Genomic DNA, 25,758 nt, shown 5'->3' with positions numbered 1-25,758 from the left:
TTCAGGGCCTGCTTAGTGAGACCCTGGGGTGGGGGGTGAGGGGTGGTTGGGGGAGAAAGAGGGAAAGGGGGCGAGAGACAAAGTTGTAAATAAAGAAGTAACAGTTTGATGCTGGGCTCGGAGGGTAGTGTGGTATGTGATTGTGTGTGTGTGTGTGTGTGTGTGTGTGTGTGTGTGTTCATTAGCAAGGCTCTGCTGAGCATCTATGAGGCATTGTATTTGATTTAAAAATTGCTAAAAAGTATTTAAAAGTAGTGGTTAATCATTTGGGCACTGAGAAGGGCCGTGTTCAGCACCCTGGGTGCTTTGGGGTTGTCTTTGTTCAGACAGTCACTCTGAATAACCTTGTTGGAGGCTACTTATTAAGCCTGCTTGTATCTAATAGCTGAATAGCAGGTGCTGGGCGGAGGTGCTAGTTACACTGCCAGATGGCAGATACTCTCTTCATTCTTCCTCTCTCTCCCTCTCTCCCTCTCTCCTCTCCACCTGCTCTTCCCCCGTTCTTTCTTTCCTTCTCATCATCCACTCTCCCACAAGATAATTCTTGCTCTGAGAGGAGAGTTATGCTGCCCCTGCAGCCCTGCTGCAGAGGCTCACATCTCACTCTTACATGGGAAGTATAGAGCCTTCCCTGGCCTTGGGAATGAAGCAATTCATACAGATTTGTCAGTCTTGGGCCTCATGACCATAGGGATTTTTCCCCTTCTTAACACAAGCTATATAACCAGAGGTGGATTTTGACTCACATTCTGTGAAACCACCAAGGGGAAAGATAGCTTAGGTCCGAGATCATCAGCTCAGTCTAGCTGGTAAGAACCAAGATCAAAATCCAGATTTGTGCCCTATACTGAACTAGCAAAACCAGAAAAGAAGGGGGCAGGGGAATAGGGTTGCCTGCCTCTGTCGCAGTACTCAGTGATTGCAGAATTCCAGCCTTCTCAACTCCAGGGATTCTTCTACAAATGCACGGACTCCCCCACCCCACCCCACCCCCAGATTTACCAAGTATAACGGAATCAAAATGTAGGGACATGGACTTCAGGTCAAAAGTTCAAGCTAATGTGCTGATAAATTTAAAAAACAGTAAGAATCTGAATAAAGCAACACTGAGCAGCTCATCTAGGACAGCGTTGGAACACACCAGAGAACCAGGCGAATCTACAGTCACCACCACTGAATGCATCACTTAATAGCGATCCATGAAATTCCCTCAGCCCGAGGGCCCCTTTTGTGCAGTTCCGCTAACGCAGCAACCCTCCTGCTATATAGACCGGCCACTCTCTGGCTGGACACTGAAACTCACCACGGGTCAGCCAGCCATGGGGAAGGTGAGCAGAACGCAAACTAAACAAAAAGTCAGACTGAACCGCCTTAACACGAGGAGCAAATGATCTCATTCAGAATTGTTCTTCCTTTACAGATCACCTTCTTCGAGGACCGCAGCTTCCAGGGCCGCTGCTATGAGTGCAGCAGCGACTGTCCCAACCTGCAGACCTACTTCAGCCGCTGCAATTCTGTCCGCGTGGACAGTGGCTGCTGGATGCTCTATGAGCGCCCCAACTACCAGGGCCACCAGTACTTCCTGAGACGTGGAGAGTACCCTGACTACCAGCAGTGGATGGGTTTCAGCGACTCCATTCGTTCCTGCCGCCTCATCCCCCACGTGAGTCCTGTTTGATTTCATATCTTGCTGCCCAGGGGTCCTCACTGTTTACTGATGTGGAATCCAGATAGTAGGGTTTGGTTTTTTCTGCAGAAGTATCTAAGGGTTAAATGGTGTTCAAATGCCTGCCTAAATCCATGGGGTTACAGGCAGGAAGACAGAATTATAAGGAAGAATCCACTTACAGAAGGTCCAGTTATTCTTTTTCGTTGCCACCATTAGATTAATCAAAAGTTGTCCTAGCGAATATGATCTTATGCAGGGATGGATATAAAACAAAATTTGTGATTGGGAAGGTAGCTGGGAATGGGAGGATAATCACATCCATCAGACTGATTTTTATGTACTTAAATTAATAAAGGGACTTCTGATAAGTTAATTAAACCTTATTGTGGAGCAGAAAACACTGAAAAATACGGTGATCAGAAACTGCACAGGCAGGACTCAATTTAAAAAATGATAATTTAGTTATCATTATAAGTGGTTATTTAAATTAACTTTCCACAAAGGTATATGATTTTTCTGAACTCCACTTTATTGGAAGCTGAGGCCAAAGTATCTTGAGTTTGATGACAACCTAGGTTATAAAATAAGCAGAATGGGGCAGATGGAAATAATGTAAATTCGGTACTAATTTATGAAATTCTCAAAAAAATTATAAGTAAAAAAATCCTATTTTTAAGGACGAACTTTAATGAACATAAATATACATAAAACTAAAAAAAAATACTAGTCAAAATACATTATTTGTATACCCTCCAACATAGAGCTTAGAGTGAACATAGGAAATTGTGAATTAAGATATTTGTATTTTTGATGAACTCAAATTCACTTTTAACATCTTAAAAGTTCCACCTTCTAGATCAAGGGGCTGTAAACCTTCCTAATACCACAACCCTTTAATAAAGTTCCCTGTGCTGTGGTGACCACTAGCCATAAAATTACTTTTGTTGCTATTTCCTAACTATAATTTTGCTTCTGTTATATATCATTATATAAATAGCTGTGTTTTCTGATGGTCTTAAGCCTGTAAAAGGGTCATTGGACTTAACCCTGGAGGTCGAGACCTATAGATCGAGAACCACTGTCCTAAATGGAAACCAAAACCTGGGTGTCTGTACTGCTAGCAGGAGACCCACTGATGCATAGCTCTCCAAAATATCACAGGCTCAGATCTTACACCAACAGCCTCCTACCTCAGTCGACCACACTCACCCATTGTTTTGCTTGGGTGAGTTCTGGAAGAGACTCAGTTGCTATTTACTATCTTTCTCTGTGTGACCCAAGCAGGCAGGTACCCACAGAATGCGGCTGTATGAGAAAGAAGACCACAAAGGTGTCATGATGGAGCTGAGCGAGGATTGCTCCTGCATCCAGGATCGCTTCCACCTCAGTGAGGTGCGCTCACTGCAAGTGCTGGAGGGCTGCTGGGTTCTCTATGAGATGCCTAACTACCGAGGCCGCCAGTATCTGCTGAGGCCTCAAGAGTACCGTCGCTTCCAGGACTGGGGCTCTGTAGATGCTAAGGCGGGCTCTTTGCGGAGGGTGGTAGATTTATACTAAAATAGGTTAACGCTACCATTTTCTCATTTTGGAACCTAATAAAGTATTTAGTCTGTATTGTTGGCAAACCCTGACTTCTGTTATTCTTTCATTGTGTGCAAATCCACCCACCTGTAAATGGTTGAGTCGAGACTGGAGAAGTTAGGGTATTCAAGAACTTTTCAATTGTGTTAATTTTGAATAAGTCTTAGGTGGCTGGGGATATATGTATCTACCTCGGTGATAGAGCTTTTATTCAGTGTGCACAAGGTCCTGGGCTCTGTCCCTAGCATTACCAGAAAAAAAAGAAAAAAGTTCAGGTGGAGGGAGGGTATACCTGGTGTGGTGGGGAGGGTATACTGGGTGGGGAGGGTATACCTGATGGAGGGAGAATATACCATGGGGGAGGGAGTAAACTTGTTTCACAATGAAAGGTCAGGTCAAGCTAAAGACACTTCAATAAGAAGGCTATTGGAGAGGAAGCAGTTAGCTGACAACCTTGAAGAATTATATGGCAAAGCTGTCTTCTAATCTAGGAAGTGATTGGAGTCCAATTTTGACAAAGAGCCTATCAAGACTTGTAAGAGAACTAATTTTGTTTACTGTAGAGAACAATATTACCCAAATAAGGCAAGGGGTGCCACCACCCTTACAAGGTTAAAACCCACTTCCTTCTGAGACCATTCCCAGTGAAAAAGATTCTTAGCCACTCAATCTAAACAATCCTCCATTAAGACTCTTCCTTTTGGGCAGAAATGGTACAAACCTTTATTTAATCCCAGCACTCAGGAGGCAGAGGCAGGGGGATCTCTGAGTACGAGGAGGCCAGCCTGGTCTACAGAGTGAGTTCCAGGGCAGCCCTGGTTTCTACACAAAAAAACCCTGTTTGGGGGGTGGACTGATGGGACTTTTCTTCCCAAGTCATTTTGGATTGTGTCAAATGGCTGATAATATTAGTTACCTTTCTATTTTCTATTGTTATCAAAAATAACTTATGAAAGAAAGCATGTATTTAAGCTTATAGTTCCAGAAGGGAGTCCATAATGGCTGGGAGGCATGACAGCAAGCCAGAGCAGACAGTGGAGAGATCATATCTTCAACTGCAAACACACACACTAGGAACAAACTGGAAGTGGGCAAAGGCTGTAAACTCTCAGCCCACCCCAGTGACAAACTTCCTTCCCTGAGGCCGTACCTCCCAATACCTTCTCCAAGCTCTTCCACCTTCTAGGGACCGAGTGTTCACATTCATGAGACCATGGAGATTTCTTACACAGACCACAACAATTAAAGCCAACCATCACAACCACTCAAAACCTTACCACTTCACAAACTCTATCAATAGAGAAGTAAAACCTCTTCCTAATACCCGATAATCCTCATTTATATTTGGTGTTCACCTTCCTGGGATTCTTTCCTTGTTCATAGAGCTGAAATTAGACAATACATATTAATTTGCAATGTTTGTTACAAGATAGGATCTCATGCTAGTTTCAATCTTTCTACCTTGGCTTCACTAGTGGTGGGATTATAAGCATGTATCACTGTGTAGGGCTGCATGCTGTGTTAAAAACTGTAACACATATGGAGTTATATTTAAGTCAATATCTTACTCTGTTTCACAGCTTAGTGGCGTACATTGTTTGGAGGTTCCCTGAATCATTACATCTTTTCCTCATTGGTTACTGGGCTCTTAGACACAAAGGTACAAACAGATCATCATACATGGACTCCCTTATGTTGACATGCCTTAGTTTCAGGAGAATAGAGACCCAGACGGAAGACTGACTATTCATAGTGAAAGTCATTTGCTTGTTTTTAAATTTTATTTCTATAGATCGCCAGTGATTAGCTACTAAGATAGATTCTTTATTGTTTATTGAGCATCTACACGGGATTGCTATCCTTGAGTATGAAAGACCACCAAAAAGTCTCCCTATGACCACTGAGCTGAGTCTAGGAAATACTGCTACATATCAACTCAAACAGTGACATAAGAGCATCCTTTTAAAGTCAGTTACCAGATCTGGGTACTGTAGCACAACCAGAATCCCATTACTCTGAGATCTGCGGCAGGAGGATCACAGCAAGTGTGAAGTCAGTCTGGCGTGCACTGTAAGTTCCTGGCAAGCCTAGGCTATACAGTGACACCTTCTCAATAAATAAATATCAACTACTAAGTAACAGAACTGATCGACTTTTGCTTGAGTACTTTTAATTTCAATGTACTTTCAGAATCATCCCATTCTAGAGAAAACAGAGTCACGAGGGGTTCTCTCTCTCTCTCTCCCTCTCCCTCTCCCTCTCCCTCTCCCTCTCCCTCTCCCTCTCCCTCTCCCTCTCCCTCTCCCTCTCCCTCTCCCTCTCCCTCCCCCTCTCTCTCCCTCCCCCTCTCTCTCCCTCCCTCCCTCTTTCTCTCTCTCCCTCAGCCCCTCCTTCCCTTCCTTTCTTTTTTCATAGTTCTGCTATGTGTTTATGTTCTTGAACATTCAGGGGATGAAAAATGTTTACATCACAAAATCCTTGCTTACTACTTCTTTATTTGTTTCTTTGGCACCTCCTTGTTTTCCAGTCTGGAGCAACATCCCCAGTGAGTACAGTTTCCAAGAGAGTGAAACACTCAGTCCTTGCTGCAGGGATCAGACAGAAACTAAGAGACTGTACAACAGACAGCACATTCTGCCTTCAACCTCTGGCTAGAGGGCAGAGGACAAGAAGACAGAGCCAATCTCTCCTGCAGTGTCCTTCTTCCTTGCTGTCCCTCCAGTACCTAGCTATTTGTCCCTCTATTCCCACCTCCAAACCACTGGGGTGCAGACATAAAGAATCATGCAGTACTCTCTGGGTGTTTAGAAATAAATTTTATCAATGAGGTAGTCCAGTCTGGGTTCCTGTACTAATGGTATATAAAATTCATGTATCACTCTTCCAAGAAATAAACTTCAGAAGCGATCCAAGTTTGTTTGTTTGCTTGGTTGGTTGTTTCAGTTTTGGTTTTGGTTTTTTAAGACAGAGTTTCTTTGTTTTTGAATCTCCTGAAACTCGCTCTGTAGACCACGCTGGCCTTGAATTCGAAACTCCTCTTGCCTCTGCCTCCTAAGTGCTGGGATAAAGATGTGTGCCATCATTGCCAGACTCTTTTTTAAAATATATTTATTTGTAAATTATTAAGAGATGTTGGAAGGATACAAAGAACTAACTTGGGGACAGTATGGCAGGGGATGGAAGTCATGTCTTTTTAGGATGTCTCTCTTTACAGTATTTTGAGAGATTTTTTTGTTTGTTTTTTGATGTATCCATAATTATCTTTTAAAAATTACTCTAATTTGAAACTCTATATGTAATGTGATTTTCAATTTACATTTATATAAATGAAATGATTATTTCTTTGTAAGTAAATCCAAACTCTTTCCCTGCTACATTTGTTCTGTCTGGTTCCTCACAGCCTTTACAGGCCTTTTACACCATTCCTAGAGAGGATAGAGAGGATACAGGCCTGCCCTGCAACACAATGGCCAGGGTGTGGGCAAGCCAAGACCTGAAGTCTCCATTCTCTATACAATGATTCAATTGTTTTTTAAAATGCCTTATCTTCTTTCTTTCTCTCACACCAACTTACAATGAGCTTGTCACTTCTCTCAAATTCCAAGAGAGCACCTCTGAGGAGCCCGGTTCCCCTCGCTCTCCCAGCCATGAGTGCACACAAGTGACCTTAACCCAGGATGACTTTAGACTTAGAGCAAAGCCTATTGTCTCAGCCTTCCAAGTACTCGGATATAGGGGAGGAACATTATTTTGCAGGCTTTTTTTTTTTCCCCTATAAGAAGCCTCTATCCTAGACAATTAAGTCTCTAGGTGAAAATATAACATTATTTTTGCTAAATTAAATAACACACCAGGTTCTTTTTCTTAAGGTTTATTTTATTTATTTCATGTGTATGATGAGTACACTGTAGCCATCTTCAGACACACTGGAAGGGGCTAGCGATCCCGTTGCAGATGGTTGCTGGGAATTGAACTCAGGACCTCTGGAAAAACTTAACCTCTCTCTTTTTTTTAATAGTAAAGAGATTTTTTATTAGATATTTTCTTTATTTACATTTCAAATGTTATCCCCTTTCCTAGTCTCCCCTCCAAAAATCCACTACCCTCTCCCACCTCCCTCCTTTCATCAACCCACTCACTCCTGATTCCTGGTCCTGGTATTCCCCTATCCTGGGACATAGAACCTTCACAGGACCAAGGGCCTCTCTTCCCATTGCTGACCAACTAGGCCATCCTCTGCTACATATGCAGCTGGAGCCATGAGTCCCTCCATGTGTTTTCTTTGATTGTTGGTTTAGTCCCAGGGAGCTCTGATGTTACTGGTTCGTTCATATTGTTGTTCCTCCTAGTGGACTGCAAACCCCTTCAGCTCCTTGGGTACTTTCTCTAGCTCCTTCATTGGGGGCACCCTGTGCTCTGTCTAATGGATGACTGTGAGCATCCACTTCTGTATTAGTCAGGCACTGACAGAGCCTCTCAGGAGACAGCTATATCAGGCTCCTGTCAGCAGGCTCTTGTTGGCATCTGCCATAGTGTCTGGGTTTGGTGGTTGAACTTAACCACTCTTAACTGCTGAGCTATCTCTCCAGCCCCCAACAACAAGGTTCTTACAGCTAATCAGGAGAAGCAATGATGCCCCCGTTCATGTGGATCAAAAGTTCTTAACTCTGTGTGGCTCCTAACTTAGAGGAATGCATCTCTGGAGTGATCCTAGGGTTGGATTTGGAAATGTTACAACAGACAGATGAACTCAAATACTCATCTATTGTTTTACATTCTTGAAACTAAACAGTTCTCATCATTTTAGGTTTACCAAACCAATTTTCTTCCATTGGAACAAACATAATAGTGCCATTTTTTTAAATTTGTTTTTGGATAAGCAAAGGCATTTAAAACAAAAGCAAAATTAAAACTAATCACTCTCTATTCTTACACTGTTTTGTGAAATATTTACAAAGGGGCATTTTAACTACCCCAATATAAAAGTCCCTAATAAAATATGCAACTGAACAAGTTCCCACACTTGGCAACTAGACTTGATACTTTCTCAAGTTTCTATACTTTTTCAATTGGTCAAAGCAGATGGGTTTAAGACAGGATCTCTCTATGCAGCTCTGGCTGGCCTGCAACTCAAACTCAGAGAAATCTGCTTGCCTCTGTCTTCCAGGTACCTGAAAACCAAAGACACACGCCTCCAATCCAGCTGAGTTTGAAAGCTCTTGTTTGGAGTTGAAAGCTGGTGACTCCAGGTGCCAAGCAGATGACATCAATATATGAGGAAAAAATGTGTTTAAAAAAAAAAACAGTAGGGAATGATCGTGGATACATATAAAAATATTGAATGAGTAAAAACTTTACAAATATATAGAATTATTAAAAGTATGGACTGATCCAGAACATCACAACGCCCATCTAATGCCTCATCAAAGTCCATCTGCGTCTGCCATCTTCATGGTACCAGTCTTCACTTCCAGGCTAACGTGGAAACTGGGGAGACTCCCAATCCACAGACTCCATAGTAATCCCTCTCTCCTCAAGAGAACACCTTAGCATCATGGAGCTTGGGACAATAAGATTAGAAAACCCCAATAAAGGATGGACACACATTTTCTCTCCATTCCGGTGGAACAAGACTCTCTGATTCATCAAACATGTTGAGCACTCAGAAATCAGAAAAATGATTTTCACATACTTCACTTTGCATGTAGACTTCATTTACACTAACTACACAGGTTACTGACAGTGTGTATAGCAAAACCCTAGCCTGAGATATTCTCTTCTTGTATCACTTTTAAAATTTTTACTTCAATAACTAGGGGCTGACCACAGGTCACTTCCTGGATGAGACATTTATCAAGGCAAGGGTGTGCTCCTCTCCAGTTTCCCTTTCAGTGACAGCCCCAGTCCTCCCAGACAGCTTGGAAAGAGTTCTGCATTTTAAGGATCTCGTACCTGGCACACACTCACCTCACATACTATGTTTAACATGTGGGCATTGAGTCTAACATAACCTTGTTGCTAACGGAACTCTCTGCCAGCATTTAAACAGAGCCACACTTTGACCCAAACAATAGCTTTTCTGCTCTATAGGAAGTCTGGGGTATTGCCCTGGTTGGTTCAGCCTGGGGCTGATACAAAGCCATCACAAATGATCCCCTTGTTTGGACAGATATGTTCAAATATAATTCATGTCAACAAAGACAGTGGATTCCCCTGATATACACACATATCCCTTTGTGGTATTTTCCTCCTGAGCCGTCCAGTCAGACTTTCTGTTGCTCTAATAGTTGTCTCATATTTTATAGTTTTGGCCAGTCAATGCTCCCCCCCCACACCAGAACCCTAGACTCAGAAACAACTCTGACAAATTTAACATTGCTCTCAATATGTATTTCATCATTGGAAATGTTCTAATTATAATGACCATCTGCATGAGACATCCTGTCCGCCTATCCTCCACTTCCATAGGGGAATCTGTACCATGTGTCTGCATGTGATCAGAAAGCCAGAAAATAACCCTTGAGATCATCGTATTGCACATAGTTGCAGTTTCAAGTTTGTTAAGTCCCCACTTAGAAAGATGGACGGGGTACAAGGCACGGCTAGGTCCTTCCGTGTGGTAACAGAACTGTGAATAATTCTTTGAACATGAAAGAAGCTAGACTTGACAGACATCTTCCACTCTGGTGCTCTTTCCAGCCCATCGAACTTTTCCAAGCTAATAAATCCTCCCTAAAGTCTTTCTAGATGGCGGCTTCTGGGCATTTATCCCTTCCTCTCTGGCTGCACTGCAGCCATGATCCTCCAGTCCGTTACCTCGGAGTGTAACGCTGTCTTCGCCTGTCCTCCACAGAACGAAAGTGTCCCCCAGATCCCACCCGACCCTGCACCTTGGAAGTTAGTTTTCTTTTATCTAAGAAGGTGGATCTAAGGCTTGATGGCTTTTTTTTTTTTTTTTTTTTTTTTTGGTTTTTCGAGACAGGGTTTCTCTGTATAGCCCTGGCTGTCCTGGAACTTACTTTGTAGACCAGGCTGGCGTCGAACTCAGAAATCCGCCTGCCTCTGCCTCCCCAGTGCTGGGATTAAAGGCGTGCGCCACCACGCCCGGCTGCGTGATGGGTTTGTGTGTGTGTGTGTGTGTGCGTGTGACTTTGGTGGGTCAGGTTTTCTCACTTCCTCAGACTTTCTCTTTTAGTTCTGTGATTAAACATTTTGAAACTATTTTCCCTTTCAAATGCAAAACCATGCATTGCCAAAAAGTGATGGCCTACTTTACCTCCTGCTTCTGACAAAGTCACAAATAATACTGAAGACTGTGTTGGTCCTTTTGGAATTTTGGTTTGGTTTGGTTTTTCATTGTGAAAGTGTGAAATTCTATGATCTCCCTTGGTAAAAGTAATCCCAGTCGCTACAATCTTTAATTCTAAAAGGACTTGATCTCCCATGGACTTGAAATTTTCACCATTCAGTTGAGTCTATTTCTTTCCTATTAATCCATGTTCAGGGTTGGGGAAGTAGTCCAGCGGGTCTTACAGACAGCTTACATTTACCACAATAAGACGTTGTCTGCTCCCCACTTACACGTTTTTGTTTTGTCCAACTATACAAAGAAAAATGTGGTCTATCTATGAAATGGCTGAAGCCCTGCTTCTATTATTAAATAAACAATGTGCCAAATTACTTTTTTTTTTCCAAACAATCTCATTACCATCAGCTAGTGATCACAACCTGAATACTCCAGAGTGAATAGAACCAAAACCCACAATGAATCCCGTGGGCTATGACAGCAAAGAGAAAAGAGGAGAACATGAACGTGCCCTGCCCCCACGCGGGCCTCTTTTGTGCCGTTTCTGCCAACGCAGCAGACCTCCTGCTATATAGACCCCGCCGCTCCCAACCCCACACACTCAACAGCACCATTCCATCTGACCTGCCAACACCAGTGATGGGGAAGGTGAGCCCAGGGCACTCTCAGTCAGGGAAGGGACCTGCCCTGGGGTCCAGGCCACATCAGGCCTCTGAGCCCTGCCTTGCCTTGCCTTTCAGATCACCTTCTATGAGGACCGCGGCTTCCAGGGACGCCACTATGAGTGCAGCACGGACCACTCCAACCTGCAGCCCTACTTCAGCCGCTGCAACTCTGTGCGCGTGGACAGTGGCTGCTGGATGCTCTATGAACAGCCCAACTTCACAGGCTGCCAGTACTTCCTGCGTCGCGGGGACTACCCTGACTACCAGCAGTGGATGGGTTTCAGTGACTCTGTCCGCTCTTGCCGCCTCATCCCCCACGTGAGTCCAGATTCTCATCAAGACTGAGGCTCTGAAGACTCAGTTGAGGCAACTGACTGCAGTTGCCAGTATAAGGTTAAATGTTGGAAGCAGAGCTGAGCCTGTTTGTAAAGAAAAATCCATAGCTAGAATTGATTAGGTCAATAGTTCCCACAACATCCAAAAAGCAAGGTGTTACCCAGTTACAACTATTCTATTGGCCCCTATGTATTTGTGGCATAAGAACGCATTGGCAGCAAGGGGGCTGTATGAAATCTGAGTCCTGTCATGCAATCATTTAGGATGGAAAAATAGAATGGTGGCTACTGAACACAAGAGTAATTATGCTTAAAGTCCCCCTCCTCCTTTTTGTCCTCTATGTGCATATCTGGGGGTTCCTCCATCTAATCCGGTCAAAGTCCTTTCGACACAAAGCAACACAGATGTTTTACAGCTGAAAAATGGCTCTTGTGCTTACTGATTTTATCTCTCCATTTTTCCCTCATTATATTTATAAATTATTAACTGAGCAGTCATTGTTGTCTGAGACCTAAAATATTGAATATTTTAATACATTTTAATATAAAAACATTTTCCCCAATCGGCAAACCAAGTAGTAAGAAGCTGTTGACGGTCATGATTTCGCTCTGGTGTTTGCTTTACAGCGTGCTGCACAGGAGGTGGTTTGAGCCCGGCAGTTTCTGAACACACTCATAGTTCCTTCTCCAATTCATTTCCTCATACTTCCTGATCTTAGAAAAGCCCGGAATCTGCCCTCATAGTGACGAGTGTATAAGGAGTCTGAGTTAATTAATGCGTTTTTTACCTAGTTCAAATGGCTTGATGCAGCTGAGGCCATCCTAAGGCATTAGAATCGCTTCACCGTTGCTTTTTCCTGTTTCTGGGCCTGCCAGGCCGGCTCTCACAGGATCAGACTGTATGAGAGGGAAGAGTACAGAGGCCAGATGATAGAGTTCACAGAGGACTGCCCCTCTCTCCAGGACCGATTCCACTTCAATGAGATCTACTCCCTCAATGTGCTAGAGGGCTGCTGGGTCCTCTACGACATGACCAACTACCGGGGAAGGCAGTACTTGCTCAGACCCGGGGAGTACAGGCGCTACCACGACTGGGGTGCCATGAATGCCAGGGTGGGCTCTCTGAGGAGAGTCATGGATTTCTACTGAATTGGTTTTTTTACTCTACCCTTTCTCCATTTGGACGCTAATAAAATATTTTCTGTGTGTTCCTGGCACTTACTTGCTTCTGTTTTTTTCTTTTGTCTTATCTCCTGTTTGCTTATGTTTATTGGTTCAAAACAGGGTCTCACTATTTAGCCCAAGAAAGCCTCAAACTTGTGATCCTTGTGTGTGTGTGTGTACTTGTGTGCATGTAAATGTGAAGTGTGAGCATGTGTGTGTGATGTGTGTGATGTATGTGCATGTGTGTGCAATGTGTGTGCATATGCATGAGTGTGCATGTAAGTGTGTGATATGTGTGCATGTGCTGTGATGTATGTACATGCATATGATATATGTGCATGTGCGTGCATGTGAATGTGTGATGTGTGTGATATGTGTGCATGTGCATACATTGCAATGTGTGTGCATGTACATGTGTGTGCATGTGTGCACACATGTGTGTGATGTGTTTTACATGTGTACAACTCATACATACAGAGGGTGGACGTTAACCTGGTTGTTACTTGGGAGCCATCTATCTTGGTTCCCTTTAAAACAGGCCTGTTGCTAGCCTGGGCTTCAATGCATTCCTCTCTCTGATACCCTGATGCTTGAATTGCAGTCAGCAGCCATCATGCCAGGGTCTTCACATAGGTTCTGAGCATCCAACTCAGTCCTCGTGATTGCACAGCAAGTACTGTATGGACTGAGCCATGGCTCGAGTTCAAATGTAAGATACCTTTCAACCTTCTCACTGCCGAAATTACAGATGTGCACCACCCTGCCCTGCTCACTGTTTTACTTACATGTAAAATAATTTTTATTTTACACACACATACACACACACACACATATACTCACACACAATGCAAGTGGCAACCAAACTGATGATTCGTGAGTAAAAAAGAAAATTCTCACAATGGAAATATACCATCATATAAAGAGAACTTAGCCATTTATAAAGCATCTTTATGGGCTGGAAAGCTACCTCAGAGGTAAAGAGCACTTTTACAGAGGATCCAAGTCAAATTCCCAGCACCAATATGGTGACTAACCATATTGTAACTCCAGTTCCAGAGGATGCAACACCCTCTTCCGGCACAAGCAGGCATATGTTACATGACCGCTTATGCGGGCAAAACACTCACACAAAATAGCGCTTTAAAAAAAAAAAGGAAAATAACCTTCATACCACTGTTTTATTTGAGTTTCCAGACGTGTTGCTTCCAAATGATTAGGAATCTGTTCTATTTTCCGTTTTTTTGTTTTTGTTTTTGTTTTTTGTTTTTTGTTTTTTGTTTTTTGTTTTTTGTTTTTTTTTGAGGAGTGACCATCTGGAAGCCAGGTTTAAACAGGGTGTTCCCAACTTTAAAATCAGATTTCTGAGACTGGGGACCATAAAGAGCTTCAGAGTATTTTCTTTTCCATGTTGTCCTTTTTATGTGGCCAAGTGTTTTGCCTGAATGTATGTCTGCGTACCTTTTGTATGGCTGGTGCCCACAGAGGCTGTTGGGTCCCTGGAACTTGAGTTATAGTTGTGAGCAGCAGTATAGGAATTAAACTAGATCCTCTCTTGGGAATAGCAGTCAGTGCTCTTAACTGCTGAGCCATCGCTCGGGGACTTTCAGAGAACTCCTGGTTCCCCAAACATTGTATGAAAAGGATGAGTTTGCAGATGTCTCCCAGACTCCCTTTCTGCTGAGCTTGTCACCTGGCTCCACTGTGGCCACTGTAAGAGGAATGTACTTAGTAGAAGGGGAAACTTCCACGTCCCCAACTGAAAGGGCAGATTCTCCTAACAGCATGTCCCCATTACTTTAATCATCTGACATCAAGAAGATGACAATTATGAAGGAAAGGACATGACATTTTCAGAGATGCTGACCTTGATGCCTTCAAAACTCCAAATCAACATCAACAACCTTGAGACTTCTAGTAATGGGATCAAAATAAACCTGTGTGTGCATAATAAACCCCTCAAGCAGGCATCTCAAGTTCAGCGTTCATGTAGCTGAGATAGAGTTAAGAACAAGATTTTTGAGAAATTGCTGGTTTTCAGTATGGAATCAGGGAGATTTATGCTAAAGTAACAGCAGCACACATTTCAGATTCTTACCATGGGATCGATGCAAACAGCCAAACAACAATCCAGTTGTTTTAGGGTGGTGGTGGAGCACCTCATTAGCCCAGCACTCAGGAGGCAGAGACAGGCAGCTCTCTGAGTTTGAGGACAGCCTGGTCTACAAATCAAGTTCCAGGACAGCCAGAGGTACAAAGAGAAGTTCTATCTCAAAGAACAAAAACAAACAAAGATAAAAGAAAGGAAGGAAGGAAGGAAGGAAGGAAGGAAGGAAGGAAGGAAGGAAGGAAGGAAGGAAGAGAGAGAGAGAAAGAAGAAAAAAGAATTAAATTTATAGCTTCATCCCCTTGTATATACATGCACATTTACAAGTTATGTATGTTTATACAATCTTGTACATATACAACATATACACATGTGCTAGCACACTATGCATAAGGTTTTAAGAAACTAAGACCTAGATTCATTTATGTTGGTTCTCTCTTTGCCTCTTACATTTCCTAACTTCTCTTCTGTTGTACTGCTGCTGCTAGTGAGAGATTTCTTTCTTTCTTTCTTTCTTTCTTTCTTTCTTTCTTTCTTTCTTTCTTTCTTTCTTTCTTTCTTTCTTTCAGAAAAGAATGTCTTTGTAAGTACTTAAAAACACACAGATCTGATTGTATCATCTCTCCTCCACAAGATGGAACTCCAGTCCAGTACCATGAGCGTGGTCAAAAGTCGGGGGGCTGAGGAGGTGACAGACCCTTGTTGGAAAGCTCCTCCTTCTGTTTTTGTGAGATGGATATGATGTACCTGTCATATTGCCTTCTAAATAATTATCTTTAATCCCATATGTTAATGCTAGTCCCAGGTGTGCTCAGAAGATCTTCTTTTTGCAGTGGGTAGCAACAGCTGCAGAGAGAGACTTGTAACTGCTCAAAGCCCTGATAGTAAGTGACTATTCAATGCTCAGCTGAATGGGACCTCTATAGTGCACTGCCCAAGGCTCAGGGAACATTGTGAGAAAGAGAGCAGAAAAACCATAAAAACCAGAGGATGAGGTGAAGTGTGGAAAACACTATCTTTCCATCATAGCCTTAGTCTTAGTTAAATTTCTACCACTATGATAACCTCCACGAACAAGGTAATTTATAAAAGCAAGTGTTTAATTTGTCTTAATTTGGGTCAGAGAGTCTGTGATGGCACACTAAGGGAACATCTGAGGGCTCTCCTCTTGTCCTCTTGGAGAGGGAGAGGGAGGAAGAGGGGAGAGGGAGAGCGAAATGGGGAGAGGAAGGGGGGTGGGGGAGGAAGAGGGAGATGGGGAGGGGGAAAGAGGGGGAGATGAGGAAGGGGAGGGAGAGGGAGATGTGGGGGGAAGGGAGGGGGAGGGAGAGAGATGGAGAGGAAAAGGGGGAGTGAGAGGAAGGTGGGGAGGGGAGGGGGAGGGGGAGGGGGAGGGAGAGCGAGCACACTGAATATCACAGGAGTCTTTTGAAACCTCAAGGTCCATACCCAGTGGCATACTGCCTCCAACAAGGCCAAAACTCCTAATCCCCCCCACCCCCCACACCCCCACAAACAGTTCCACCAAGTGGGGACCAAGTATTCATATATGTAAGCCTGTGAGGCCATTCTCATTCAATCCACCACACATGACACTTTCAAACTCATAGCAGCCATAGTTACCTACCAAGACCTGCATAAAATCAAGGTCCTGTCTGGGGATTGAGAGGGGAGCAACTAATGGTTGCTGAAGGAGAGAGGAATTTCTTCAGTGGTGTAACCACTGCTAAGGGGCATATGTGTCTTTAAACAGACTTTCATCCAACCTTAGCAAAACCTTGGTTCATCAGAGAGAGGTGGGCGATAGAAGAGGAACTACTAGCTGGGGAAAAGATGCATTATATACATCTATAAAAAATAACAAAACCATTATTATGTATAATTAGTATATAATAATTAAAAAGACAAAAATGAAAATAAATATTTAAGAGTTTAAAAAAAAAAAAGACCTTTAGAGACTTATAAAACAAAAACCTCACAAATGACTTTTGATGTTTCTCCACTACCCATAAGGAAAACCTTAATTCCTTTGAGAAACTACCCCCCAATCTAATTTATGTCTTATTACCTAACTGCAGTCAGCCACCCTTTGCTCTCACCTCCAGGAGTCCTCCACACATAGGAAATGAGTCATGCCTCTGTCCTTCTCCACATCTTTCCTTCACCTGGATTACTCTTCCTCTCTGACCCACTGAGTTGCCGGTTCTCCACCCAGTTCTTTAAACCAGCTCAAAACACCCCAACCCCACAGCCAGACCAGAGTCAGTAGGGCTGCCTTAGACTCAAGGATGACAACAACTCCATGTTAAATAGACAAGTAAGGTGGAAGCCTATTGCTTCAGTGACTACAGGTTCCGAGGTAGCTGCAGAATTAGAGGTAGTTGACCCATCAGGCTGACAATAATGACAAGGCCTCAGGTGTTATGCACTGTCTTAACCAGCATCTTCGTTGTCCTGAAGTTGGTATCCTTGGTAACCAGAGGGTGATTGTAAGATGCATCTGAGTTAATAAACAAGAAAGGACGACTGAAGGAAAACACTGACAGCAATCTCTAACTGAGCCTAGAGCATACACTCCCGGATTTAAAGAGGCTCCCAGGTTTAAAGAGGACATTAAAATATTACCAGAGTGGTATAAAGAAATCAGAAGGGAGCAACTAAATAAAGATGGAAGAGGAAGTTCGAGGTGAGAAAGATGCTATCTGAAAAGGTAAATTAAAATATTGATGGAGAACCCAGGCATTGAAGTTGCAGGCCCCCATGATTGGATGGCTTCCTGGGCGCAGCAAAATGGAGGACTCTCTTTTTCAGCTGAGCTTCTCTGTCTCTGTCTGCCACTGTCTGGAGAGTGTTCCTGAACACGGGTGGCTGGCCTTGTCTGAAAAGTGCCCTTGTACAGAGCTCTCTGCAAGGCCGCATATCTCAGCACACACTCCCCGCTCTGGCTTCTAGCCCACATGATAAATAAGTGCTATATTATGACCAATCAGCCTTTCCTTCCTGCTCAATTGATACTATGACAAATTAGGCCTTTCCAACCATACACCCTAAAAGCTTTTATATATCCTAGCCATGAAACAATAAAGTAGACTTGCCCCCAAGGGAGGGCCACAAATATTAATGTAATTATTTTATATATTATTAAACACGCAGAAGAAATTTAAGTCTTAATGCTTTTAAGTTCTCTTATAATCCTTGAAATTCACACACCACTGGGGAGGACAACTGAGATGGAATCTACAGTTGACACTTTCACAGTTTCTTAGTTGTGCTAATAAAGAGTGTTGTGAGAGAGCTGCTGGAGACATAGGCCAGCATTTAAGAACACTTACTATCACAGAAGTGGATGCTCACAGTCAGCTACAGGGCCCCCAATGGAGGAGCTAGAGAAAGTACCCAAAGAGCTAAAGGGGTCTGCAACCCTATAGGTAGAACAACAATATGAACTAACCAGTATCCCTGGAGCTCGTGTCTCTAGTTGCATATGTATCAGAAGATGGCCTAGTCGGCCATCATTGGGAAGAGAGGCCCCTTGGTCTTGCAAACTTTATATGCCTCTGTACAAGGGAACACCAGGGCCAAGAAGTGGGAGTGGGTGGGTAGGGGAGTGTGGGGGGGGGGAGTATCTGGGGGAATTTTGGGATAGCATTTGATATATAAATGAAGAAAATACCTAAAAAAAAAAAAAACAAACACTTACTATCCTTCCAAAGGACTTGGGTTCATATCCCAGCACCCACATGGCGGTCACAACTCTCTGAAACTCCAGTTCCAGAAGATCCAATGCTCTTTTCTGATCTATGCTGTCACTGAACACACATGTTGTATATACACATATTCAGACACATATACACATAAAATGAATAATTAAAAAAAGAATGCCTAAGAGCAGCAGAGAAGTTGGGCACAGGTACACTATCAGCCTAAAGGCAGCTGAAACTGGAGGAAAGCATCCTGAGGGACAGTGTCTCAAAACCAAAGTAACAACAACATTACAGCAGGAGAAAAAAGATGGGAATTAATGTTAGATCCAGTGAGTCTTACGCCAAGGATGCTTAAGAAACGGGCTCTAAAAATAGAAATGCTACATGCAAAATGTTTATTTGGGGAGTCATAGCAATAAAGAATTAGAGATGGCCAGTCTTTTGTAGCACAGGAATAGTAAACCATGTTGTACTGTTATTTATTTGTGTTGTATAAAGTCGTTGGCTTCATGATGACATTTTCACACATGATTGTGATGCATTTAAATCACATTCAAACACATTCTTTCTACCCTTTCTGCTGCTAAGCTCCCACGCTGACTAGTCCCCTTCCCTGTGCAAACAGTCCCCTGCGCTTTTACATTGTTTTAAAAAAATCAAGATGCTGCATATAAGAAAAAAATGCAACATTTGTCTCTCTGAGTCTGACTGATTTTACCTACCATGAGGATTTCAAAGTCCATCCATTTCCTGGTCTATGACATAATGTCATTCTTCTTTATGGCTGAATAAAACTTCCTGCTGTACATTCCTTAGCCATTAGCCCAGTAATGGGCACTACGCTGATTCCATACCTGCGCTATCATAGTAGTTCCATGATAAACATGGGTGTGAAATACAACAAATTGTTGATTGTGAGTGTGGTGTGTGCACGTGTGTGTGAGGGGGTACTCTAGAGGACTGTGGTGTGTGCACATGTGTGTGAGGGGTTACGTGTAGAGGCCAGAGGAGCATCTGATATCCTCCTCCATCACTCCCTGCCTTTGAGGCAGGCTCGCTCGCTGAACCTGGATTACTTATGTTTTCAGCAAGGCTGCCAACCAGTCGCAGCAATCCTGTCTCCTCCTACACACAGCATTAGTTTTGCAGTTACCCATGAGGCCATGTCCAGCTTATTACATAGGTGCTGGGGTCTGAACGCAGATCCTTACAGTAGTGTGAAAAGCATGCTTACCCACAGAACCATCTCTCCAGCCCCCAGTAACAGCAGTTTTCAAATGAAGCACCTGCCGTTCTGTTTTGATTTTGGGGTAAAATATTTCCATCACCCAAAATGTTGACATATAAGGAGAACTTTAAAAATAAATGATAAGATACTCTTAGTTCTATTTCCTTTGGAAGTAGGTATCGTGCAAGCATGGGTAACATTTTGGTTCATGTGATTTGAAGTATAGCTGACCCATTCACAATGTTTGATACCGCCACTGTGTGCCGGTAGAAATGCCCATCGTACCAGACTGCAATTCTCCCCTCACTAAACAGCAACTCCCTATTCCCCACACCCCAGCACCAGGCAAGCATCACTTATTTTATTTCATGACAAATAAATAAAATCTTAGCAGACCTGTTCTTTCTTTTCTGGCTTCTCCAACGTAGCTTAATGTATTTTCTCTGCTGAGTGACTTTAATATTCTTGTTAAAGCCATTTTGAAAACACATATGAGCCCTCCCCCCCCCCCCCCCCCCCGCTTCAGGATCCTGACTTTATTCCATTGGTCAACATGTCTGGGTTTACACTGGTACCACACTGTTTTTATTACTGTAGCTTTGTAGTGAATTTTAAAATCAGGAAATATGAGCCCTCCAAATTTGTTCTTTTCCGAGTCATTTTGGCTGTTTGGATCCTTTGAGAAGTCAGGAGAATCTCGGGAACATGTTTATGTTTCTGGGTAGAAGATGCTGGGATTTTGTCAGAGTTGCCTTGACTCTGTAGATTACTTAGGGTAATTGTGACATCTTAATGATATCAAATATTATGACCCACAAGCACAAGACTCCCTTCCACATGTTTATAACTTCTTCATTTTTATCTTCAGAGTGTTTTGCAAGTTTTATGCACAATAGACTTACTCTTTCCCCCTTAACATATGGTGAACATTTTCTATATCCTTAAGTAAATTCTCAGAAATGTAAGAGATAATTTTGATGATCACAGAGCAACTCATCAAACAGATGTTTCATAATTCACTTAATTAACATACTATTTTGGACATTTCTTTTATATCAAATTTTTAAATCAGCTACTACTTTTTTGCATGTACCTTAAACCATTTCCTTCAGACAGATTTTAGAGATGTACTTATTAAATTAAAGGAATAAGGATTGAACTTTTAAAAAATATACATCAACAGCCAGCTGGTGGCACACACCTTTAATCCCAGCATTTGGGAGCCAGGGAGAGGCAGGTAGATCTCTGAATTTGAGGCCAGCCTGGTCTACATAATGAGTTCCAGGTCAGCCAGGGCTCAGAAAGACAAGCAAAATACATCAACAAGGGCTGGAAAAATAGCCAGCAGTTAGAAAAACAAACAAACCAACTACACTTTAAAGACTAAAGAAATGGGCAGCAGTTAGGACCGGGGCTGTTCTTCCTGTGGATTCAATTCCCAGTACATGCACAGTGACTCAGAGCTATTTGTGACTCCAGTTTCAGGGAATACAACTGACTACTTTGCTGACTACTATAAGGATTTCGGGTGCATGTGTTGCATGTACAAACATGCAGGCAAAATGCTTACACACATACAATAAATCTTTTTAAAATTATAAATAAATATTTAGAATATACATCAATGGTGCCTTGTTTGGGTACAAGACCCTGTTTTTGTTTCTCCTACTTATTTATAAATCCCAAATTAATAATTTTTAAAAAGACAAAGATGTGACTAGGCTTAGGACTCAATCAAGTTAAATTTGCTGAGGGAGAAAAGTTTTGAGTAGTCACCCAGGTGGTAAGAGTCCTTCCCCCAGGCCTCTCTCAGTGCAGGCAACAGGCTTTGAGAACTCTCTCTGGGGAAACCAAGGGGAAGGAGATAGAGATTTTCAGGGGCAGCTGGAGGTGTAATCTTAGCTATCACAATTACCTGAGCAGGGGGGGGGGGGGGGGGGCTGTCAGCTGACATCCGCTGGTTGAGACAGGAAGCTAAGAAGCATGTTGCATTTCTCTGGACAGTCCTATGCATCAGAATGTTTCAGCTAGAATGTCAACCTTGTGCCAAGGTTGAGAGGCCTCGCTTTAAAGAGAGTGAGGTACCTGTTGCTGTTGGGAGTCTTGGAAACAGGAGGAGAGGGTCCAGCCCCTTTAACTAGTGCACTCACTACAGGACAATCAGGGTTTGCTCAGGGGTGTTGAAGGCAGCGTCTTTACAAGGTTGTGTGACTCCAAATGTCCTCCTTACAGGTTGTTACCGTGCAGTTATCGGCAGCTCGAACAAACTGATGTTTTGCTGCCAAGTCAATACAAATAGAAACGTACCAGTGTAAAAGGGCTGTGAGTCACCCTGTGACCCCAGAACTTAAAATCTCTTGCCTGCACTGAGAGAGGCCTTGGGGGAAGAGGCCCAAGCAGATGGGCGTGGTCTCACACTCCGAGGAACAGAACTGAGGTGTCTAACTTTAGCATTTACTTAGTCCCATTAGTTCTCTAGTTCCTAGCTGATCAGCACAAAACTTATAAGAAAGTTCTTTTGTTGTTTCTTTTTCAAGATTTCTCCGTGTAACAGTCCTGCCTTTCCTGGAACTCATTTTTGGAGACCAGACTGTCATGGCCTTGAACTCACACAGATCTTCCTTCCCCTGCCTGTCTCTGTCCTTGAATCTCCTGCCTGCCTCTGTCTCCAGAGTACAGGACAGAGGAGAACTCTGTTGGACTCTCATCATCCTGTGGAGAAGGTACACTCACCCCTGTCGCCCCCACCTTTCACTTTTTCAAGATTGTTAACTATATTGCATTGTTAGTCTATGGCATTGTTTCGAAACTGTAAAAGATAGCTAAAACATTTCGTTGCAAATGTTAATGAGTTAAGCATCTTTGCTCTACATCAGTTTTTCCGAAATCAGCTTCATTTAAAGGCTGGAGCCGCATCAAGTGACCCTCTTAGCCGGGTCAGTGATTCGTCATCCATTCGAAAGCTCTGGAGAGTCTAAGAGAAAACATACAATAACCCACACCTCCCCCACAGTCATTATATAGAAAAGAGAGAGAGAGAGAAAATGCCCTGTCCCCCCGCGGGCCCCTTTTGTGCCTTTCCTGCCAACGCAGCAGACCTCCTGCTATATAGACCCTGCTCCCAGCCCCACACACTCAACAGCACCATCCCATCCGACCTGCCAACACCAGCCATGGGGAAGGTGAGCCCAGGGCATCCTCATTTTGGGAAGGGACCTGCCCTGGGGTCCAGGCCACATCAGGCCTCTGAGCCCTGCCTTGCCTTGCCTTTCAGATCACCTTCTATGAGGACCGCGGCTTCCAGGGCCGCCACTATGAGTGCAGCACGGACCACTCCAACCTGCAGCCCTACTTCAGCCGCTGCAACTCTGTGCGCGTGGACAGTGGCTGCTGGATGCTCTATGAACAGCCCAACTTCGCAGGCTGCCAGTACTTCCTGCGTCGCGGGGACTACCCTGACTACCAGCAGTGGATGGGTTTCAGTGACTCTGTCCGCTCCTGCCGCCTCATCCCCCACGTGAGTCTTTTCATAGGGCTCCTGCCTATAGTCAATTATGTGATCCTGACCAGCTAGTAACATCTGTGATCGGCTCAAGTCAGGAGTGGCAGCCACCTTCCTCTGGTTCTGTGTCCTCTATGCTTACTAAGTTCTCCAAGGTTCCCACAAAAACATGTCTGAAAGTAAAGTTTTCCGCTGGGCATTTTCATTTACTTTGCTAAAATCAATTCACTATTATTGGGAATAAACTGAACATGGTTTTTAGTTCAGAGCCTCTGGGCCGCGGCTTTAATACCAAGAGGCTGCCTGATGGTTTGAGGTTGTTCACCCATGTTTCTTGACTTCATTCATATGAGACCTTGTCACCCCCGGCTGAGCTGATAGGTTTAGCTGAGCTGTGGTAATACTTGCCAAGGGATGGAAAAGTGGAATTCTAAAGTCTCTGGGGCATCAACTGTAGCCCAAAGGAAGCCCCAACAGTCTGGATGCCATGGATTCTCTAATAACCTACTTCAGATATTAGCTGCTGCCTCTTCCTCCCTCCATCCTTCCCTCCCTCCTTGTCCTGTCCCCCCCCTCCCTCCTCCTCTTCCTTTACCTAGCTACCCCCCCCCCCCTTCCTCCTGCTCCTTTCTACAGACTCAAAGCACTGGCCTTTCCTTTTCTCTTAAAAGAACATCTTGTCATAAGGGCTGCTCTCTGTGTGACAAGCTGTCCTGAGGATCAAATTTGTCCACACACAAGTGGGCCCTTTGCAAAGAGCAGAATACTGGTCTATCAGAGGATACCTCATGAGCCTGTTGCTCCCTGTTGCTAGGAGATCCCTTCCTACTGTAGGTTTTGAGGAGCGCCCCTCCCCCAGGCAGCACGTGCTGGATTGGCAAGCTCAGCTCAGCTCAGCTCAGCTCAGGTTTTCTGACGTCCCCTTATCTGCTGTTCTCCGGACGCACAGTCCAGTTCTCACAGGATCAAGATCTATGAGCGAGAGGACTACAGAGGCCAAATGGTGGAGATCACAGATGACTGCTCCCACCTGCAGGACCGCTTCCACTTCAGTGACTTCCACTCCTTCCACGTGATGGAGGGCTACTGGGTCCTCTATGAGATGCCCAACTACCGGGGGCGGCAGTACCTGCTCAGGCCTGGGGAGTACAGGCGCTACCACGACTGGGGCGCCATGAATGCCAGGGTGGGCTCTCTGAGGAGAATCATGGATTTCTATTGAAATATTTTTACTCTACCATTTTCTCCATCTGGACAGTAATAAAATATTTCCTGTGTGTTTCATGCAATAACAGAGTTCTCTGTTCCTTTCACCCTCGATGGAAGGGCGCAGCAAAGCGACTCAGAAATGGTGTGGATGGTCTCATACATAGGGGTGGAGTGGGAACGGAAAAGCAGACAAGAAAACGTGCAACTTAAGACAAAAGCACAGATTCGCGGGGGGGGGGGTGGCGGGGGGGGGGGGGGCAGAAGTGGGCGCATGTCTTCTGTAAGAGTTAGATCCTATTGACTGCTTGCTATCTGGGGTGGTTTAAGCGTTGGGAGGGGGGAGGGGCTTAAAAAGGTTCCCTTGGAGGCCCACAGCTGACCTTAATAGGAGCAACCATTGAGGAGTCAGTTGGAGAACATCAGGCAGTCCAGACCTGCCTGGCCATTACGGGGGCCACAGGGCGGGACAGTCGAGAATCTAGAGGAAAAAGTAACCACGTTTCCAGAAACCACATCACTGTAGATACAGAAATGGGCTGTGGCTCATCCAGAGAGGCGGAGGTTTCACAAGATGCTGTGGCCCTGGCTAACAAACACCGGAGTCACTAGCTTCAGGCGATGGATTGATGTCACTTAGCATTTCTGTGCCTCGGGTTCTCTAGTTTGTGACGGTGAGTGGTATTAATCCCGGCCTGACGAAGATTAAATATGGATTTTGTCATCTGATTGCGATGATTGTTTTGTAACGGGGCCACACACAACGTAACTGCTGCCTGCACACTGGACTTGTGGTATACAGGTATACTAAATACTTCTTATACAACATTTGCGCCAAGGTCGGTGCTTAACAAAGTATAATGAATTGAAGTTGGGCTATATCACAATCTCTCAGGATACTTACTAAAATTTTTAGACCCTACAATCCACTCCTTGATAGCTGACTGTTTTGCTTGTCAAATTAAAGAGCCCTGAGACTTAAGTCTGGTTTCTTAGCTCAGAGTCATATCCAAAAGGGTTCACATCTTCATCTTAGATACTGTGATCTACTGAAAGATGACAGTGAATGGAACAGGATCCTTCACACACACACACACACACACACACACACACATAGACTCTCATGCATACATGCACAGGGAAATTTCAAAATAAAAGTAAATCTTTAAAAAAAATAAAAGAAACTTTAAATTTTAAAGAGAATATAAGGTAAAGATGAAATCAGAGACTTGTGTGCTATTTTCCTATTTAGGAATTGGGTATTAGGGTATCCCTAACTCTACTTGGAATACCC

At 43.8% G+C, this 25,758-nt stretch overlaps 3 protein-coding genes across 5 annotated transcripts; all 3 read left to right on the top strand.

Annotated features, from left to right (window-relative positions):
• The first annotated feature begins 1,319 nt into the window (after positions 1-1,319).
• On the top strand, positions 1,320-3,226 carry LOC110298316 (gamma-crystallin C). 3 transcript variants are annotated; one of them, XM_021167497.2, is made up of 3 exons: positions 1,320-1,328; positions 1,421-1,663; positions 2,954-3,226. In XM_021167497.2, the coding sequence occupies exons 1-3, from the start codon at positions 1,320-1,322 to the stop codon at positions 3,224-3,226; spliced, it is 525 nt and encodes a 174-aa protein (XP_021023156.1). The 3 variants fall into 3 exon arrangements, with proteins under 3 accessions (XP_021023156.1, XP_021023148.1, XP_021023164.1); XM_021167489.2 differs by having other exon boundaries at positions 2,951-3,226; XM_021167505.1 differs by having other exon boundaries at positions 1,421-1,667; positions 2,958-3,226.
• A 7,969-nt stretch (positions 3,227-11,195) lies between these two features.
• LOC110299131 (gamma-crystallin D) lies at positions 11,196-12,705 on the top strand. The gene is made up of 3 exons (XM_021168749.3): positions 11,196-11,204; positions 11,297-11,539; positions 12,433-12,705. Exons 1-3 carry the CDS (start codon positions 11,196-11,198, stop codon positions 12,703-12,705), a joined length of 525 nt encoding a protein of 174 aa, XP_021024408.1.
• Positions 12,706-23,130: 10,425 nt separating this feature from the next.
• Positions 23,131-24,503, top strand: LOC110297846 (gamma-crystallin E). The gene is made up of 2 exons (XM_021166887.2): positions 23,131-23,273; positions 24,208-24,503. The coding sequence occupies exons 1-2, from the start codon at positions 23,151-23,153 to the stop codon at positions 24,478-24,480; spliced, it is 396 nt and encodes a 131-aa protein (XP_021022546.2). The 5' UTR covers positions 23,131-23,150; the 3' UTR covers positions 24,481-24,503.
• Positions 24,504-25,758: the final 1,255 nt, after the last annotated feature.

This window comes from Mus caroli, unplaced genomic scaffold, assembly GCF_978045245.1.
Source record: "Mus caroli unplaced genomic scaffold, Mus_caroli_1 scaffold_1, whole genome shotgun sequence".
NCBI lineage: Eukaryota > Metazoa > Chordata > Mammalia > Rodentia > Muridae > Mus > Mus caroli.
This window is presented reverse-complemented; position numbering and strand designations above follow the sequence as displayed.